The following is a 20,423-nucleotide window of genomic DNA, read 5'->3' on the forward strand; positions in this document are numbered from 1 at the left end:
CTTATTAGCAGGAAGTGCTGTGTTGATGTAGTGAATAGTGGGTAGGAGAAATAGACCTTTCACTCTAGCGCTGACGGAAGATTTGCTTCACTTCTCTTGAGCTGGGAAAATATTGAAAGTTGTTCAAATTTAGCATTGTATTTCAGGGGGTATAAATTGCAGAAAGAGCATTCTTTATAGAAAGCCCAAGAGTTAGGAAAGTATAGTGGTGAGACTTCCTGTGTCAATGAATAGTGACTCTAATATTAACTGAAATTGTTTATCTGGAATGAGAAGATATTACCCAGTATGTATATGTGTGCCCAGCATATGTCTTTGAACCAATGAACTATGAATCTGAATTAAGAAAGGAAGGTACTAGAAATCCTTTAATGTAAGTTCCACGGGGCCAGGATCTTTGTTTTGTTCTTGGCTGTGTCTGCAGGGCCTAGAACACTCCCTGGCTCATAATAGCTGCTCAGTAAATATTTATTGAATGGATAGTCAATTTGTATATTATCTGTTTGTTTTAAATTTAAAAGCCCAACATTAATCATTTAAATATTGCTTTATAATCCTTTGGGAAATAAATTGGTTGAGGCATCATTTCTGATAATTCTTGTTGGACATTTGAGTTGTTTATACATTTTTTTGCTGTCATGAATCAAGCTTCAACAAAGGAAATTTTCTTAAGCTCTTTCTTGGGCTGGTAGTTCAACCCATAGCAATGTTGTAAAACAGGCTCTAGGAATTTCTCCTAGAAAATGAACTTGGCTTGTGCAACTCTGAGGGTGAGATCAGAAGCTTTAGTGATCAGACGTCTGAGATCAGGTAGCACCAATGATACAGCTCTGAGTAGGCCTGCTGCTCTTACACATGTGGATAATGTCTAATCCTCAGTCTTTGCACGTGAAAGCTCTCTTGCAATTTGTAGTGGAACTGCCTATCACTTGACTTTGTCTTTTACTTTTAAAGAATGAATGAGTCACTACAAATATTTCTGCCTCTTAATTATAGTTTAAACATTCTAAATGCATTTAACTCCTTCATACGGATGGGTACACATATTCTGTTATTCTCATTTATCATCATTTCACTTCTGAATGGCTTGGGAAAAATTTTGCTCTTTCATATTAAAGTATTATAAAACTTATTCTACAAAAAGCTCTGTGTAATGTGTGTTACATAGGGTCTAATATAATGGTGTCTATAGTGTCCCCTCCCTCAACTTAAGCAATAGAACATTATCAGCATCCCCTTGAATCACATCTCATTGTTCCTCCTCCTCTGTCCATTACTTGTCCGGGGGAACCGTCAGGTTCAACTTTAGGCTCTAACATTCTCTTGCTTTTCTGTATAGTTACATTGCATATGTATATGTCCCTGAACAACTTATTGTGAATTTTACATATTTTGGAACTTTATGTTAATAGTATCATTGTGTGTGTGTGTGTGTGTGTGTGTGTGTATTCACAAATTTAGTGAGTAAAGCTTTTTTTAGTAAAATTAAAACTCACACATTTCATTTGCATTTAAAGTTAATGTCCTTGCTCTCTGCATTAGTCATCTTTTGCAGTAATTATGCTGTGTAACAAACCACTGCAACATTTCAGGGCTGTGAAAGGACAGACATTTATGTCTAGCTCATAGGTTTGGCAGTCTCTGCTGGGTTTGGCTGGGCTTGTCTATAAGCCTTGGGTTGGGTTCAGTTATGTGCTGGGTGTCTACTCATTCTGGGACCGGCAGCTGTTGGGGTACAAGAGACACGCCAAGCTCAGGGCTCTTAAATCCTCCACTTACAAATGGGATAGTGTCGGTTGTGCCCAGAGTCCAACATGTCATGCCATCAGGCCCCCACATCCATGAGGTGGGGAGTATGTTCCACCCTTAGGGAAGTCACAGTGAGAGCAGTGAGTGAAGGAAGGCATGTGAACAAAAGATAGTATCTGCCATATCTTCCTCTTGAATAACAGCATAAGAAACTTGGAATATTTCCTTTCTTATTACTTCCCTTCTAGATTACATGCTATTGTTCAGTACTTTCTCTCTCTCTCTCTCTTTTGTAACTCCTGATTTAGAAATCATACCTCTAATATTTGTTTGTGTTTACTCATGTTTACAACTTTTATCTCACCATTCTTTTCTGTATTTCAGATCTTCTCTTTGGCATCATTTTCCATATTTGTGAACTACAGTTTTGGAAGCATCTTTAATGAGGATCTGTTTATATTCTCGCAGTTTGTGTCTGAAATTTTCATTATTTTGTCATTTTTCTTGAAAAGTTAGTTTTAACTGTGTTGAGTATATAATTATAGTTAACAGTTTCTTTATTTCAGCTTTGAAGACATTATTCTAGTGTCTTCTGGCTCCCATTGTTGCAGTTGGTAAGTCGGATGTCAAGTCTAATTGTTCCTTCTGTGAGCAATCTGCCTTTGGTTTCTGGTTGCTTTTAAGAACTCTCTGTCATTGATGTTTCACAGTTTCACGATGATATCTCTAGGTGTCAGTTTCCATTTTATTTATACTTTGTGGAATTTGCTGAACCTGAGTCTGTACTTTAGTGTCTTTCATCAGTTCAGGAAAATTCTTGGCTATTGTCTTTTTGCAGATTGTCTCTCCCTCATTCTTGATGTTCTCTTTCGAAAACTCCCAATTAGATATATATATATGTAAAATAGATGTTTTAATCTACTTTTCATATCTCTTAATCTTCCTTTATATTTTTTAATCTGTCTTTGTTGCATCCTGGATGATTTCAGATCTGTCATCTGGTTCATTAATTCTCTCTTTAGCAGCATCCACTTTGCTGAACTTGTCTGTTGAGCTTTAATTTTAGTTATCCTGTTTTTCACTTGATTCTTTTCCAAATTTGTTGCCTTCTTTTTTGCTCATATTTTTCATTTCCTGTTGTTTTTCAAAACATTATTGTCCTTTCCTTTTTGATGTATTTGTGATGAGTCTGCTTATTTCTGTCGAATCTTGCTTATGCATAGTTTTAAATTTTGAGCTAATTTTTCCTGTAACTTTCTGGAAATGCTTATGAGACTTGGCTTAAGAGTGCTTTCTCCCAGAGGGAATTTGCAATTGAGGACAATGTCAAACCAGGGCAACTTAATTTCTAGGTTTGAGATTTTTATAATATACAAGTGTATGGATTTGAACTTGAAACCTGGGTGAAGGTTGGTTTTGGTTACAGATTTCCAGTGAATACTCCCCTCCTGCTCCCCAAACACAAATAAACCTAGACTCAGGAGAGAATTTTCCTTCAATCTTCCTTTGGGGTAGATTTTTTTTCCCCCCTTACTTAGTTAATTATTTTTGTTGAAGATGTAGTGTTTCAGGTGCCAGGCTCTCTGTACTTATCTGTAGTCTGACTTTCCATGTTGTATTGTGTAAAGCTCTAGTTTTGGCCCAAGCATGACTGTCAGCACTGAAAGCCCTTCAGCATTGTCTGGTAGAATTTTCGGGGATCATGGAAATGTCACACACCTCTGCTAATACAGCAGCCACTAGCCACATTTAAAATGTATGAGGTATGACAAAGCAATGGAATTTTAAATTTTACATGGTTTTAATTAATTTAAATTTAAATAGCTACGGGCTGGTGGCTGCAGTATTGGACGGTGCAGCGTGGTTATGGGAGATTGGCAATTGCCTGGAAGGCCCGTTGCTGGCATCAGTGCTTACTTATCACCCTCTCTTTGTGCTCCTGTGTGTTTTTTCGGTCTCTGAGGATTTCTCTCAGTTGCTTATGAGCTTTGCTGTGCATTTAATAGGATAATTATTGTATTTTATCAAGTATTTTTGATGTCATGTAGCAAGAGGGTTCACAAGCTCTTTGGGCACAAGAATCTCAGAAACGGAATTAGCTGACAGCTGTATTTTTAGTTGGAGAGATACTTATCTTGAACGGTAAAAATTGGAAAGTTCACAGTGAAGTAGTGGATGTTCTTCGGAAACTGACCACGAAGTTAGAAATTATGAGGAAGAATTAATTAAATACTTTCTTTGCCATCGTTCTTACTCTACAAAACATTGAAGGATGCTAAAAGATAAAAATGGAGCTGTAACTAAAGTTTTTAAAGTCTTAACACATGGTCTTCAGCTGCTTGGTGTGAGTGTTTTACCAATACAAGAGCACTTGAATGAAAAGGTATATGTATTTATTTAGAGAGAAATATTTTGCAGATGGACAGAAAAAACAAAATGAACTTGAGAGATCATAGGGAACTGTGGTGGTGGAGGGACAGGAAAGGACTTTGACATTCAGTGCTGAAAGTATGTGTTTTGCTTCTGGCTTTCACAGGGCCTGTGTTATTTAATTGGAGGGATTTAAAAATATATAAATAATGAGTCCTAGCTATTTCTCAGGTATACGCTTCTTTTTCCTTCAAAGCCAAATATTTTAGAAACGTGTGGTTGGTTTTGGATATTTATTAATAAAAACACTTAAGACACCTTGTAATAAATTTCTGTTACTTTACGATTTGCTTGCTCTTTTGGAGCCTTAGGTACATTGGATTCTTTTTTTGTTACTTGTATTTTTGTATTGTGGTTAAATACACATGAGACCACCATTTTAACCTTTTTTAAGTGTCCAGTTCAGTGGCATTAACTACATTTACATTAATGTAGGACCATCACCATTCATCTCCAGAACTTTTTTCATCCTCCCAAACTGAAACTCTGTCCCCATTAAACATTAACTTCCTGTCCTCCCCCGCCCCGCCCCGCCCCCCAGCTTCTGGTACCCACCATTCTACTTTCTGTCCCTGAATTTGACTTCTCTACGTACTTCATTCATGTAAGTGGAACAATAGGGTGTTTGTCTTATATATGACTTGCTTATTTCACTTACCATAATGTTCTCAAGATTAAATTTAATTTTCTGAAATTGTAATTTGTGCTAAGAGTAAAAGAATGGAAATCCCATCGGCTGGTAGTGGAGATTGGCATTCTCATGTACTTCTTTCCATAGAAGATCATATACAGTGAAGTGAATTACTGTTAATTTGATCTCCTGAAAGAATATTATAAGAAATAATAGAATGTGATACCATATGTTGTGGTTTATAATTCTGTTAAATTTAAGTTTTAAAATCATTAAAATTGGGCCTGCTGAGCTTGTTCTAAAATATATTATCTGGTGTTATAAAACCCAGAAATCCTTTCCAGTACTTCTAGAGGTTTAAACTGTCTAAAAGCATCAGAAATTATTTTAGGCTGCCTAGTGCCTGCAGTAAAAAAGAGGATATGGTGGAGTTTGTTTTACTTTAAAAAAAAAAAAAATTATTTATTTATTTTAAATGTTTATGTACTTTGTGTGCACATGTGGGGGAGGGGCAGAGAGAGCGGGAGAGAGAGAATCCCAAGTAGGCCGTGCGCTGTCAGCGTGGAGCCTGATGCAGGGCTTGATCTCGTGAACTATAAGATCATGACCTGAGCTGAAATCAAGAGTTGGACGCTTAAGCCACCCACGCGCCCTGCGTTTCCCCTGAGTTCCCTGTCAGGATGGGTTATCCGTAGCCCTGCTTACCATTCGTGCAGATCAGGTTTTGTCACAAAAAGTTGGAGGTGTCACTTGAAAGAATCTATATTAGGTTAGTGTGGGTACACATTCCCATGTGGAGGATAAATAGCATAGCTCATGTTACTAGAAAATAACTTTAAAGGCCAGATTTTACAGAAATACCCCAGTATACCTACTATGTGAAACTGTGGATTTAAAACAAATTATTTTTTTTCCCTCTTGGATGGTGTGAAAACCAAAGTTAGATTTTTTTCTTCTCTTTTTTCTGTGTCCATTGGGAGGGGATAGCATTTAGAGGAGGAGAAAGAGAGTGTGCACATTATTTATTTTGAGAGAGAAAGCAGGAGTGTGAGCGGGGTAGGGGCAAAGAGAGAGATTGGGAGGGAGAATCCCTAGCACGCTCTATGCTGTCAGGACAGAGCCTGATGTGGGGCTCGACCTCACTAACCTTGAGATTATGACCTGAAATTATGAGCTGAAATCAAGAGTCAGACACTTAACCAGCTGAGCCACATGGGCTCCCCTGTGCCCATTTTATCTTACATGCTTCTGAACTGCGTTGCTGCTTAAAAGAATTTGCATGCGACCTACTTTGAAAGTAGACAGGAGGGTCTACATTTCAAAGTTGCGATTATGCTAAAGAGTTTGAACCAGTGAGTTCAGTTACGAGTAATTTCCAAGTATGTTTTTCTAAGAACTACTCTGTGACATTTTACAGTAATTCCAATTCATGCATTGTTTCATATTTGTCAAGTATATTTATCACCTTAGATGGTAAGGTCATAAATCCACTGTTGATAAGTTTTATTATCCTGGTATTTTTGAGGTTACTATTTTTAGCAATAAGAAAACTTGATATGTTAGGAAGTTCAGTTCTTGAATAAGTATTTGTTCAGCATTTTACAATTATGGGTAGGAGGTGCTACTTAGTATAAAATGCTTTCATGTTGCCATTTAGGAATTAAAAATTTTTTTTAGAACATTTATTTATTTTTGAGAGACAGAGAGCGTGAGCAGGGGAGGGGCAGAGAGAGAGGGAGACCCAGAATCCGTAGCACGCTCCAGGCTCCGAGCTATCAGCACAGAGCCTGAAGCGGGGCTTGAACTCACGAATTGCGAGATCATGACCTAGGCAGAAGTTCAGATGCTCAACCGACTGAGCCACCCAGGTGCCCCACCATTTAGGAATTTTAAATTTAAGATCAAAAACTTTGTTATAAACAGCAACAAAGAGAAAAGTCCCTGACCAAAGAGACTAGACTCTACCAGCGTAAGTGAACTATGAGTAAACTCCTAGATCATCTGTGAATGTTTAATCTACCCTGTGTATCTGTAACATGGGATTGCCTTCCTGTGTCGTCATTCACCATGCTCCAGGGCTCAGCATGTTTGACCTCCTAGTTCCCTGGGAGGGAAAACAGATCTAATAGCCTGAGTGAAACACCATCAAAAAACTTTATATTTATATTTATAGTGAGAAACTTCTTGTCACATATTCTGAAACTAACATGTAGATTATGTGTTATTTTAGATTTTTCATACAACTTCTCATTTCCTTTGGGATAATTGGGTTATCTGGAAATGAAAATCATAGCATTTACTGTATAGATAAAGAAGAAAGCCTGTGGGATGGGGGTCAGGTGATTACGTGGCAGTACTATGATTATATGCCATTGCTAATTACAGTCTACAAATCATGCTGTGCATACAGATTTTCATTTTGTAAATTTGTATTTCTCATGTATTTTATATGACATGAGTAAAGTATATAAATGAGACCAACATTATTTCTTCAAAAAATGTTACCCTAACTTTAATCTGTTGCAGAGTCAGTGGTCCTTAGTACTATGCTATGTTCTTAATTGATTTAGAAAATAAAGTAACCGTCACTTTCTGTGATTGCAAAAAGTAGTTTATCAGTTTATGAACAAAGCTGTAAATGAGGAAGCACAGTGTAAATGTTATATCAAACCTTAATCTACCTATGGGATTTTATGTGTTAGATTTGGGGAGGCACTGTGCATCCGTAATTATGTTGAAATATAGTGTTAGTATTACTTTATGCCTCATTTTCTTTAATATATTAATCAAGTAAGGCAGATTTAGTTTGTATTTATACTAATGCAGGGTGATGCTTTATGTTATACTGAAGTGAAAAGAACCAAATACAAAATTTTGTATGTAGTATTTATAAAGTATATTTTAATTTTTTTAAATGTGTATTTATTTTTGTGAGACTGAGAGACAGATGTGAGCGGGGGAGGGGCAGAGAGAAGGAGACACAGAATTCAAAGCAGGTTCCAGGCTCTGAGCTGTCAACACAGACATGGGGCTCGAACCCATGAAACACGAGATCATGACCAGAGCCGAAGTTGGATGCTTAACCGACTGAGCCGCCCAGGCACCCTTATAAAGTGTATTTTGAAGAAATACTTACAAAAAAAATCCCTTGAAAGGAACGTGCCCCACGTAATTGGGTAGGTGTAGTGGCATTTTGTGGTAAGAGAATTTTTCTTTCTATTTTGCTGTTGTTTCCAATTTTTTTAAACAATGAAACCATATTTTATAATGAGGAAAATGCCCATTATTAGAGAAAGTCTATAGCAATACCTTTAGTGGTCTTCATTTGATAGTGTATAAATTATTTATGTGTAATCAAAAATCAATTTAGCAGATGCGATATGCTGTCTTTATCCTAGATGGAGTACTTTCTTTCTAGGACTTACTTATTTGGGAAAGGGGGAGGGAATAAGTTTTTAGTAAGTGAAAACCAAGGACACCTGTTTCTGTGTGATAATAAGTTTCTGTGTGATAATTACTTTGTATGTACTATTTGCTTTGGGGGTAACTTCTTATAGACAAAGGAAAATACAAGTGGAATCATGATGTTTTAAAGATTGGTAATTTTTTATATTTTTAGATGAAGGTTTTATATTCAGAAGGTTCTTTTGGAAATAGAAAATTGTTGAAACCAAATTATTTTCATTTCTTTTTAGAAAATTTTATTTTAGGGGCGCCTGGGTGGCTCAGTCGGTTAAGTGTCCGACTTCGGCTCAGGTCATGATCTCACGGTTTGTGAGTTCGAGCCCCGCGTCGGGCCCTGTGCTGACAGCTCAGAGCCTGGAGCCTGATTCAGATTCTGTGTCTCCCTCTCTCTGCCCCTTCCCCACTCGTACTCTGTCTCTGTCTCTCAAAAATAAATAAACGTTAAAAAAAATTTTTTTAAAAATTTTATTTTAAATGCTGACCTTTAAAAAGATGATTTCTTTCTCTCTGTTTTCTTACTAGGACATGTATTCTTCTGAGAAACCTTGGACAGCAGATTTTGGTTTACTATCTGATTGGGACAGCCTACAGAGATATTTCCAGTCATGAGTAAGTGTCCTGTGTTTCATTTCAGAGGCCTGGGCAGCAGTGTACTGAAAAAATAGAAAAAGTTTATTATTGGACAAACTGGAATTATGTTACTTCATCAGAGACTGGATACTCTGGTCAGCCCAGTACTGTGTACCTATCTGTATTTAAACAAGGAGATACTTTTTGATGCTTGGTTTATTCTGAAAAGTTAGATATGGTGAGGAAATCTGTGTCATTAGTTTCTTGGCTGATTTAATTCTGTTACCTAAAATTTTCTGTTGACTACTCATTGGGAAGTGACTTGTGAAAAATATGAAGAGGGAAACACTCAAATATAGAGGATAGTCTAGTGGTTGCCAGAGGAGAAGTGGGTGGGGGGAAAAAAGGAAAAAGAAAGAAATATTAAGAGGGAAAATTTAAATTGATTGTAATTAGCAGAAGTTTAATTGTATGAGGTTTGATCATTGGGTAACATGGGTGAGTATATAAGCAAAAAAAAAAAAAAATCTATTAATGTCTTTGATGGAATGAAAACCACATCTATCCTGTAGACTTTCCAAATTTGATACAGGTTTTATTTTCTCCCGTAGTGGTTCTGTACATAGTATTTTCTGCCATTCCAGTCTGCTTCCGGCTGTGACTAGGAGAGCTGGGTTTTACGACTTTGTATTAACTGTTTATTTTAGGGAGTGAGGAAAGAATTACGAGTTTTGCCTTGACTGTGATCATATAACAATTTTGATGTATTTTTTAAAAAGTACAGATTTTTTGATTATGGGAACTTTGGAATAGAGCGAGCATTTCCTGCTGGAGTATAATGTTAGAGAGTTGAAACATTTTCACATGTAATTCATATTGATTATCTTAATATGGATAGAGTGTTTTTTTAATTTAATTTACTTTTTTAAAAGATTTTTTTTAAGTTTATTTATTTTGAGAGAGAGAGAGAGCATGCGTGTGTGCGTGAGCAGGGGAGGAGCAGAGAGAGAGAGAGAGAGAGAGAGAGAGAGAGAGAGAGAGAGAGAGAGAGAATCTTAAGCAGCCTCCGCAGGGCTCGAATCTTTGAACCTTGAGATCATGACTTGAGCCGCAATCCAGTCAGTCAGATACTTAACTGACTGAGCCACCCAGTCACCCTGGATAGTTTTTCTTACCATTGATTGCAATAATTAAGCAGTGGTTAAATGAAAACAAGGCTGTTGTTGCTGTGAAATCTTTGAGTGCTTTCTACTAAGAATAATATCGCAAGAAGTACGCTTTGATTTTCGAGGGTTTTCAGTGGGGCACTTTTTCAGTGGTGTCCTTTGAGTAAACCAGCATAGTTGCTACACGAGTTCAAATACAGATTCAAGAAGAAGCAGCTTTTATTATTTCGGCTCCATTCAGATGAAATTTTGTGAGAACATTTATCTAATGTAAAGTGCCAACTCTAGTAAAGATGACCATATGAGTTTATGAAAACTAAGAAATGTCCAGCATTTTAACTTAAAAATGCTTACATTTTGGGCAATTTACATTCTGTTCTACTTTGTAATCTTAGTGTTCTGTTAGCGTCCCTGTTACAGAGTTCTTTGAGGACAGGTACCCAGGGGCTTTCATTTTTTTTTTCTTTTTTTAAATATGAAATTTATTGTCAAATTGGTTTCCATACAACACCCAGTGCTCATCCCAACAGGTGCCCTCCTCAATGCCCATCACCCACTTTCCTCTCCCTCCTACCCCCCATCCACCCTCAGTTTGTTCTCAGTTTTTAAGAGTCTCTTATGTTTTGGCTCCCTCCCTCTCTAACCTCTTTTTTAGGGTCTTTCATTTTTGAATCGCAGTGTCTAACAGGGTCTTGTATACCTGCTGCCTCTAAAAATTCAGAGCCCTGTGGGGACAAAGGCAGAGAGGGTGGGGGTACCTTTAGGCAACTAATAATAAATTATCTGAATGACATACAACTTTTTATTTGTGAATTACAGTGGCTATATTTCATTTCTAAGGTTTTTAATTGGTTCTTTTTTTTAATTATAAATTACACTTTATAAAAATGTTTATTTATTAAAAATATTTATTTATTTTTGAGGCGGGGCAGGGGCAAAGAGAGGGAGACACAGAATCCGAAGTAGGCTCCGGGCTCCGAGCTGTGAACACAGAGCCCGACATTGGGCTCAAACTATGAACTGCGAGATCATGACCTGAGCCCAGGTTGGACACTTAATCGACTGAGCCACCCACGTGCCACAAATTGGTTGTTTTTTATGCCCTTTAATTCTTTTCTTATTTCTGCTTGTTTTTATTTTAAAGATTTGATTTATTATTCTTTTATTTCTTTGTGGAACTTCCATGTGCTCATTTTGAAGTGTTTCTCAGATCACTTGATTATTTTTTAATTTTGTCTCCAGTGAATTTATATTGTAGTTGTTGCTGTTGTTGGTGTTTCATCATATTCTGTAGTTTTGCAGGCATACTCTGATAAAAATTCTTTCTCTTTCTCCTATGGCTGCCTCCTTTTGTGATTTTCCTGCTGGTGTAGCAGATTTGCAGTTGTCTCTGCGTGCCTTTGGAGTTCCCAGATCAGAATCAGGTCTTGTGTTAGTGGATCAGAGCACCAGCCGCATGGTGATGTTGGTGATATCACAGATTCTGTCACGGAGTCAGCTGGCATTAGGTCAGCAGCTTCCTAAGCTGTAGCTTCAGCAAGTTAGCAAAGGCCTTTTTCAGTCCCATTTTATCATCAAGGAGGAGTGCCCCCCCTCCCCCGTCCCTGGTTTTAAGCGAGGAGCCTGGCTACTGACCCTGCTTCACATGAACTCTTATATACAGTTCCCCCCTGGGATTTACTTCCTGCTGCCTTTTCCTGCTTTGGGGCCCACAGCCCAGCAGACCTCCTGGTTTTAGTTTGGCTCATACTTTGTGTTCCTGTTAGATTTTGTTTTATTTTTAATGTTTGTCTATTTTCAGACAGAGAGAGAGAGAGAGAGGGAGAGAGAGAGTCCCGAGCAGGCCGTGTGCTCTCGGCGCAAAGCCCAGGGGCTGGATCTCGCAAACCGTGAGATCATGACCTGAGTGGAAGGCAGGAGTCGCCGGCTTAACCAACTGAGCCACCCCGGTGCCCCCCTGTTAGATTTTTAATCTGGAGATGTTTAATATGTTTTGGGGCATAGGTATGGCATTTTAGTGATTTATTTTTATATTTTATCTGTAATTTCTCTGTTTGTTGTGAAGACAAGCAGCCACAAAGAACGAGCATGCCACTGGTATTCCCATAAAGTCCAAACTGACTGTTTCACATTGAAGAAAAGAAAACCAGTTTCTGCTTAGTTCCCTGGTTCCTAGTGTTCCTCTCTTTGCTTTGCTTGCCAGGTGGCCCCGCCACTCAGCTCTTCACCCTTACACCATGTGCTCCGTAAGATCCTTGAGGGCAAAAGTTTTTACTACGTGCTGAGCACTTTTCCTGGCTCCTAATAGGTGTTTGATAAACAGTGTGTGGATGGGGTGTTCCTAAGTAACTTGTTTTAGTATGGAGTAGCTGTTCCGGGAGTTACTACTTTTAGGTGAAATTTAAGCCGATCCTACATGAAGAAAGATTGAGGGTGGGGCAGGGGGGTAGTGTGTACGTGTGGGTGGGGGGGAGTGTGGCATAGGACAGAGCATTCCAAGGCAGTGGAGCAGTGTGAGAAAGGCATGGAGGTGTGAGTACACATAGGTGTTGCCACGTAGTTGAGCATTTGGGAGCATGGAGATGGGGAATGGAGACCGAGAGAGAGGGAAAGCTGGCGGAGACGCTAACGGGGTCTGGGTCCCAGACGCTCCGGGAAGTTTGGACTTCATCCTGTAGGGCTTGAGGAGCTGTTAAAGAAGGGCAGTTAGGGGAGGGGCGCCCGGGTGTCTTGTCTGACTTCGGCTCAGGGCATGATCTTGCAGTTCGTGAGTTCGAACTGCCACATTGGCTCTTTGGTCTCAGTGCAGTCTGCTTGGGATCCTCTGTCTCCCTCTCTCCCTGCCTCTCTGCCCCACGCACGCTCTCTCTCAAATATAAACAAGTAAACATTAAAAAAAAAAAAAAAAAGAAGTTCAGTTAGGGGAGCAACTGAAGATTTCAGTCTGGAAAAATTACTCTGACAAATAGACATTTTTGTTAGATGTAATTGAAAAGAATCAGTTACAGGCAGTATTTGCCTTTTTCTGGCTTTTTTCTTAGTTTTAAGCTCATACTAGGCTTCCTTTGAAATAGACTGTGAATTACGTTTCTTATGCTTGCCAGTTTGGTGATCTTCTCTCCTGATAGATGCCGTTCTTGAGCAGACCACTGTAACCATAAGTTAGAGAGTGTTACAATGTCAGTGTTATGATGCGGTTGCCGGGGGGTTGTAAGTTTTCAAAAAGGTGGGAACTGAGTATATCAGAGTTCCTGTTTTTGAAAAAATAGTGGAGAATCATGGTATAGGTTACAAAATAGGAAGATGTGTCATTAAAGTCTAGATAGAATTCCCAAACCTGGGTTTGGGTGAGAATGATGGGTGACTAAAGTTTTTTTCAGTATGGCTCTAGCGATTAAGAGGAAGGTTGGTACTTGTTACATCTGGGTGGATTTATCTGTGAAGCATTTGCTAACCCTTGCCATGTCATGGACCACGCGGGACGTGGTAGGAGTTGTACAGCATGTGGGGTGAACTGTTGGGGGCTTGGAGGTGACTGGCTCTCACCAGGCTGTTCTTCGTGCCCAGCTGCTGACGGACCGCTTTCGCCGCACAGCCTGGCACACTCGTTGGGGGTTCCCAGCTCCAGAGCCTAGAGAATTTGTTACATGTTTGAGGTGTTTTTCAGCTTTTAGCCTAGATCTTTATATATTCTGTCGAATTCTGAGGTTAGATACGTACCTTGTGGAAAATGTGATGCTTCTGCGATGTGCATTTCATTGTGGATTGTTAACTTTATCACAATCCACAAAAAGCCTTTTGATTTTCAGTACTGAAATTGTTTTTGTTTTTCTGTATTTGCATATTTTGCAATGTTAAACATTTATCAAGATTTTTTCCCCCAAAATTCTGTCCTATCAGATGGTGCCAAAGATGAAATATTTATATGAAAGTCATTATATTTAAACTGTAGCTGTAGTTTGAAATGAACCTCTTAGAGCTTTAAAGGAGATTGTAACAATAGGAGTAGTTCTTGTAAAAAGCATTGCTGAAACTTTCTAAAGATGATGATTTTGGAGGAATGTGTTAAAAAAAATAAGCCAAAAAACATCAAATCCCAGAAGTGATTATTTAGGGTACTACTTAATTTTATTTGCCCATGTTTTATCTTGAAAAAATAAAGCTTATCTACTCTGTTTTTAAAATTTTAGTCTTACATATTTTATTTAACTTTCTTCAGAAAACTTTTGCTCTATAACTAATTATATGTTTTGTTTGTTTGTTTTTTAAGAGAGGATTTCTGTGTTAATTCTCTTCTGACTTGGCAATCCAGGAGTGATTCTATTATGTTGGAGTGTTTGATCCTGCCCTTTGACCTAAATAAAGGAGTGGGGTTTTTGAGATCACTTCTGGATCTGAAACATTTCTCATTTAACTGAGGAAAAAGTAATGTCAGTGAGTAATTTGAGATGTAGTATATATTTATGGCTTTCTAATAGAGCATATATCTTTATTCCTCTGGAGCAGTAGACATAAGAGTTCATGCTGAAGTGAAAACAATTTGTTTTAACATTTGTTGGAACAGGTAATGTTATAAATAAGTGAGTAGATTACTGAGTCCGTCAGTCTTGGCATGAGGATTCTTCCAAGTCTTATTGAATAGGAAAATCATGCAACAGATAATAGAAGGCTTTCCCTAAGTATTGGCTAAAGTTTCTGTCTAGGATAATTATCTAGATACATATATATCCTGTTTTATGGAATAGCTATGTACCTGAGAAGCTGGGTAGAGGTTAAAGAAAAGAAAATTTAAGTTGAATTGTATTTTGAGTAGTGGGTTATCTGCATTTAATGGAATCGTGAAAGAAATCCTTTTGTAAAGTATAACGAGTGTCTATTTGTTATACTAAGACTCATTTATGTTTGATAAGTTTGGATTTTGGAAGTAAAGTTTTAAATGTTAACCATTCTTAAAATGAATACAAGTTGATCCTCAAACAATATGGGTTTGCATGGTGCGAGCCCACTTGAATACATGGATTTTTTTTTGGTAAATACAGTACATTACTGTGTGGTGACAGATGGAAGGTACACTTGTGAGTACAGCACAACGTATAGAGTTATAGGGTTGTCGGATCCCTGTATTGTACACTTGAAACTAATGTAACATTGTGTGTCAACTATACTTTAAAAGAGTACAGTGCAGTACTCTAAATGTAGTTTCCTTATGATTTTTTAATACTTCGTTTCTCTGGTTACTTTATCGTAGGAACACAGCATACGTATGTTGCACATGACATGAAATATGTGTTAATCAACTCTTTATCTGTAAGGCTTCTATTCAAGAGTACATTATTAGTAGTTAAGTTTTGGGGGAGTCTGAAGTTATAGGCGGATTTTCAATTGTGTGGGGGTTTGGTGTCTCTAACTCCCCCCTTGTTCCAGGGTCAACTGTATAATCATTGATTTTTAATTCGGGGGAGGGGGCTGAATTTGGGAGTGTATGGAGACTTTTGGTCGTTCTAGTTACTGGGGAGACCTACTGGCGTTGAGTGGGCAGGGGCCGTGTACGGAGTGCAGTAGACCCTGTTGAGAGATACCGTGTGTCACCTGTCTGACGTGTGGCAGCCGTACAGTATAGGTGAGGTGATGGAGGATGCCAACAAAAATTGCTTCTCAGGAAATTCGTTAGTTCAGTTTCTTGGTTTAAGGTGCTTCATTGTGTTAAGACGAACCATCGAAAATGGAATATACTTTACTTTTAGCAATTTGTCATCTTTTTGACTGCTACAGAAAAGTAATTCTTAGTTTGATACTATGGGACATTGAACATGAGTTTAATGTAGTATTTCTTATAGAGTATATTCAGTTACAGTATTCAAATACAGTAGAAGGGGACGCCTGAATGGCTCTGTCACTGGAGCATCTTGATTTTGGCTCAGGTCATGATGCCAGGGTCGTGGGATTGAGCCACGCGCTAGGCTCTGTGCTGAGTGTGGAGGCTGCTTGGGATTCTCTTTCTCTCTCTCCCTCTGCCCCTCTCCCCCCGTTTATGTGTACGCACGCTCTCTTGCTCACTCTCAAATTAAAAAGAAAAAGAAGTGTAGTAGAAGTACAATATAGTATTAGGTTTTTGTTAGGAGGTGATTTACATTATTTTGTATCTTGTTTTGATATTTTTTCAAACTTGTAACAAGAAACGTTGTAAACATAGAACCCAAATTCTTCATATACCTTTATCTGATGTACCAGTTGTTTACATTTTGTCCATTTGATTCTCTTTCTTGCACTCCCTCTCTCTGTCACACACACACACACACACACACACACACACACACACACACACACACACATCTATACATACATCTATACATACATATATAGAAGAAATTGATTTGTAGTTAAAACATTTTCTGTGAAAATCGTTTCCTTTTATTAAAAGTCATTTAAATTCTTAGCATAAATGTCACTTATTATAATGTTACAATATAATCTCAGTAAAGCTTCTGAATTACTTTTGCTAGTTAAATCTTAAAATTGCAAACCATTTACCAACTGCTGTCACACTCTCATTGTTTAAACACTGCATTATTTACATGGGTTTTGTAACCTGTGTCATTAGGTTAGTGAAGAATGTCATTAATGTTTTTCTTTTAGATCTACAATATACTGCATAATATAGATAACCTTGGTATATAGGTCAACTTGAATGAAAATGCTTCAGTATAGCACAAAGCAGGATGCTCCAAACCACCTCTTTATAATCGTTTTAAGGTACTCTATTCTGAAGAGAAACTCTTTGAAATCCCATTCTGAGAGAGTAAGTTTTCCGGCGGCAGTCTTCTTTCAAGAGTCGCAGAGACCTGGGTTGGCTTTTTGCTGTTGACCCGCCGGCCACTCACGGCGCCTCCATCCTCCCTACCCCTGCCTCCCCTGTGCCCCTGCCCTTTCCTTGTTTGTCAGCGTGGGGACTGCGCTGCGTTGTCTGGAAGCCTTCTAGCTCTGGAATGTATGATTCTATTAGTGAGAAAATGTGCATTTCCACTTTTGCCTGTAGGAAGGTAACTATTGGATAAAATGAGATTTGTGTCTATTAAGCTAAATTAAGACAACGGAAACATGCAGTTTTCAGGGTTTGGGGCTCCTCGTGTTGCTTCATGTTGGCATTTGTGTTCTGGTTATTTCAGGGGTTCTTTTGTTCCAAGTGTAGGCACGTGTTCTCTGTTCATTCTGCTGCTTCTCTAGGCAAGCAGAGACAGAGGGGAATGTATATTTAAAATTAATAGCCTTAAATATTCATCTTGTTACCTCTCATTAATTTCAGAAAATAGATTGATTTATACAGTTTATCCTTGAATCCATGTTATTCGAAGTGATGTACTGGTTCCATATCTTTTTTACATTAACTTCTCTAAAAAGGAATGTCTACCTGAAAATATTATATGTATGACTTAGTATTTCTCATTTGTTAAAAGACACACAGTGGAAAGCACATCTTAGTGATTTTCATTTTTTTTTTTTTTTTTTTGTAAAGTTGTTTATACAAATTCAACAAAGGTAGAACTGCCTCAGGGAAGGTCTAGGAAAACAACACCTTACAACAATGCACTTCTGAAGGCATAACTTTACAGCTAGGAAATGGCTATGTTGTAAACCTTTACTGAGAACTCAGCTCACTTCAAAGGAGAGGAAAAAGGAAAAGAAAGGCTATGTTGGATCATTTATTCTTCTTGACTTGCTGTATAAATTAGATCTGTATAGAATACAAGAGCTCATGCTGGTGCAAAACTCCCCTGAGTGTAAAGGCTGAAGTCTGAATTTTTAAATTTGGAGATACAGGTGAATTCTATATGGAGGAAAGATGGCAAAGTGTCTTACTTTGACTGTAATTAACACAAGCAAGTGATACTTGTTATGTAGTCTGACTAATAAATCTGCATATATTAACATTCAGTTTTTCGGTTTTTTTTTTTTTTTTTTTTTGATAGTGTCTGGACAGCTATGTATTATCACATTTTGGCTCAAACACAAATAGACATTTTCTATTAAGGGAATTTGAGCCTGTCAGTTTGTATGATGGATGTCATTATACAGTTGTCTCCTCATTTTCCACAAGTGTGAAATTGATATTAAAAATTTCCAGGCCTCTATCTTTCTCCCTCAAAATTGATCTAAAATAGTGTTTTAATATTACAATGCCTTTTTCTCTTTTCGAGATGGACAAGGTGACTATGAAAGTAATTCTTTCTAGCCTCTCTTTAAAGCTGTTGGTTAGAAATGGTCAGGAACAGAGTAAGAATATCTTCCCAGTTCTTCCCCTTTCCCCAGTCTCCCCTCTCCTACTTCAAGCACACTGAGTCATAGGTTAGTTATTAAATTCATGTTCAGAGATAGTGGTCATGTGCAGGCACTTGATTGTAGAGTGCTATTTTTTGCCCTGAATTCAGAAGCTGACTTCTGCTGGCATCACCTAGATACCCTGGAATCAGACCGGTTTTCTTTCCCACTCACACATTTGGAATATTCATGTGTTAATTAAGCTTTAAACAATGGAACGTGAAAAGATTTCTGTAAGACACTAATCTACACTCCTACACGTTTGTATTAAATTGTGGAGTATTGGCAGTCACAGTGTCTTTTAAAAAATAGTTGCCTGTCTCAGATTCTAGAAGAATGGAATAGTAATGGAAGTTACAAGGATGTGTCAGTAAAGATTTCAGCACTCTCCAGTAAAGCACTGTGTTTGATGTTCTCCCTGGTTAACCGTGTTATGTTCTCATGCGGAGTGACGTGGAATAGGTTTGATTGATTGTAACTTAAAAGAAATTTGAGAAAACAAACAGGTACGCATTAAGTTTTTATATAAATTCACAGTAATTGGTCTTGTTTATTTTCTTTAGGTAATAACTTTTTGTTATTTTCTTTTTTTTTTAAGTTTCTTTATTTCTGAGAGAGAGAGAGAGGAGAGAGAGAGAGAGAGCGAGCGAGCGCGCGGGCATGAGCGGGGGAGGAGCAGAGAGAGGGAGACACAGAATCCAAAGCAGGCTCCAGGCTCTGAGATGTCAGCAGAGAGCCCGATGCGGGGCTCGAACTTGCAAACTGGGAGATGTGACCTGAGCCCGAAGTCGGATGCTTAACCGACTGAGCCAGTCACCCAGGTGCCCCTGTTATTTTCTTTATGTAGATGAAGTGTGAAGTGTTCTAGATTAGGAAAGGAGGGGCTAGGTCTTACAGCATTGGAGGAACATTGCAGACTTGTTTGCTTGTGACAGTTATGGTACCACAGATTTTGAATTTGATTTTCAAACCTTCAGTTTGTTGCTTTGACTGCATCAACACGGCTTTATATGCTAAATGATTGATACAGGCTGTTAAATCATGATCACTAAGATGCATTTCATTGGCATGCTTTATTATCAAAAATGTTGTTTTTGATGCTACCATCAGAATAGCCTAGAAGCTATTTAAAAGAGGGTTTCTTTACTGCTAACTAAGGGGAAATCTCGCCACTTAGACTCTCCTGAGGAAACATGCTTTTCCATTGCCGTGGTCTTGGTCCAGGTTGCCCCACATGGAGTCAGTAGGGCCACTGTGATTTTGTTTTTGTTTGTTTGTTTTTTGCCCACATCAGCCTTAAACGGTTTATGGGAACTTTGTACTTACATGTACCTGTAGGTGTGTTTACTGATGTGTGTGGGGAATTCTGTCCAGGACAGGAGAAAGACCCTACTCCACCTTTCTCAGTACCCAAACTGACTTTGTTGAGAGGAACTTAGATCTCAAAGGATTCCTTAGTAGAAGTAACTCTGTACTTAAATTACTTTAAAGTGTTTGATTTGTATTACAAAAGTGAAGTCTTTATTCTTTTCCCCTAAAATGTGTTGTCAGAATTGTTAGCCATCAGAGGTTTTGGTCTCACTGAAGAGACGTGCTTTTCTGACTCAGTGCTGAGCTGGATTCTGGTGGAAAATAACAGTGTTGAGATCGGCAAAGTTTTCCTTCTGATTTCTTCCTTTGATTAGCGTGTATATCTTCTCAAGAGGTGAAATTCTACCTCTCCTTCCCGACTAGCCCAACTTTATTTTTTCATTAAGTTCAATCCTCTATTTTTTTTTTTTTTATTTCTGAAAATATGTTTTATAAAATACATATTGCTTGTTTGTTTTGGAACCATTTGAGAGTAGTTGCATGTATCTCACACTCCTCCACACATTTGTCTTCAGTGTGCAGTTGCGAAGAATAAGAATATTTTCTTTCATAACCACAATGAAATTACCAAGTAGGTAAATTATGTTTACTAGTCTAAAGTTCTTGTTCCACGGTTCTGTTTCCCAGTAATGCCCCGGAGTGCAGATTTGCCCCCAGTTGCAGGGTCCATCTAGGTGTTACCCACCAGCTGCGTTCAGTTATCAGGTCTCCGAGGTCTCCTTGAA

At 38.1% G+C, this 20,423-nt stretch overlaps 1 protein-coding gene across 3 annotated transcripts in view; it reads left to right on the forward strand.

The window, feature by feature from the left end:
- USP6NL (USP6 N-terminal like) overlaps nt 1–20,423 on the forward strand; it is a 231,352-nt gene that overhangs the window by 60,757 nt on the left and 150,172 nt on the right. For all 3 annotated transcript variants that reach the window (XM_058681929.1, XM_058681928.1, XM_058681930.1), the window contains exon 2: nt 8,798–8,884. In XM_058681929.1, the coding sequence (XP_058537912.1) occupies nt 8,881–8,884 (4 nt within the window). In that variant the 5' untranslated portion in view covers nt 8,798–8,880. The remainder of the gene's footprint in view (nt 1–8,797; nt 8,885–20,423) is intronic.

This window comes from Neofelis nebulosa, chromosome 8, assembly GCF_028018385.1.
Source record: "Neofelis nebulosa isolate mNeoNeb1 chromosome 8, mNeoNeb1.pri, whole genome shotgun sequence".
In the NCBI taxonomy this organism is placed as follows: domain Eukaryota; kingdom Metazoa; phylum Chordata; class Mammalia; order Carnivora; family Felidae; genus Neofelis; species Neofelis nebulosa.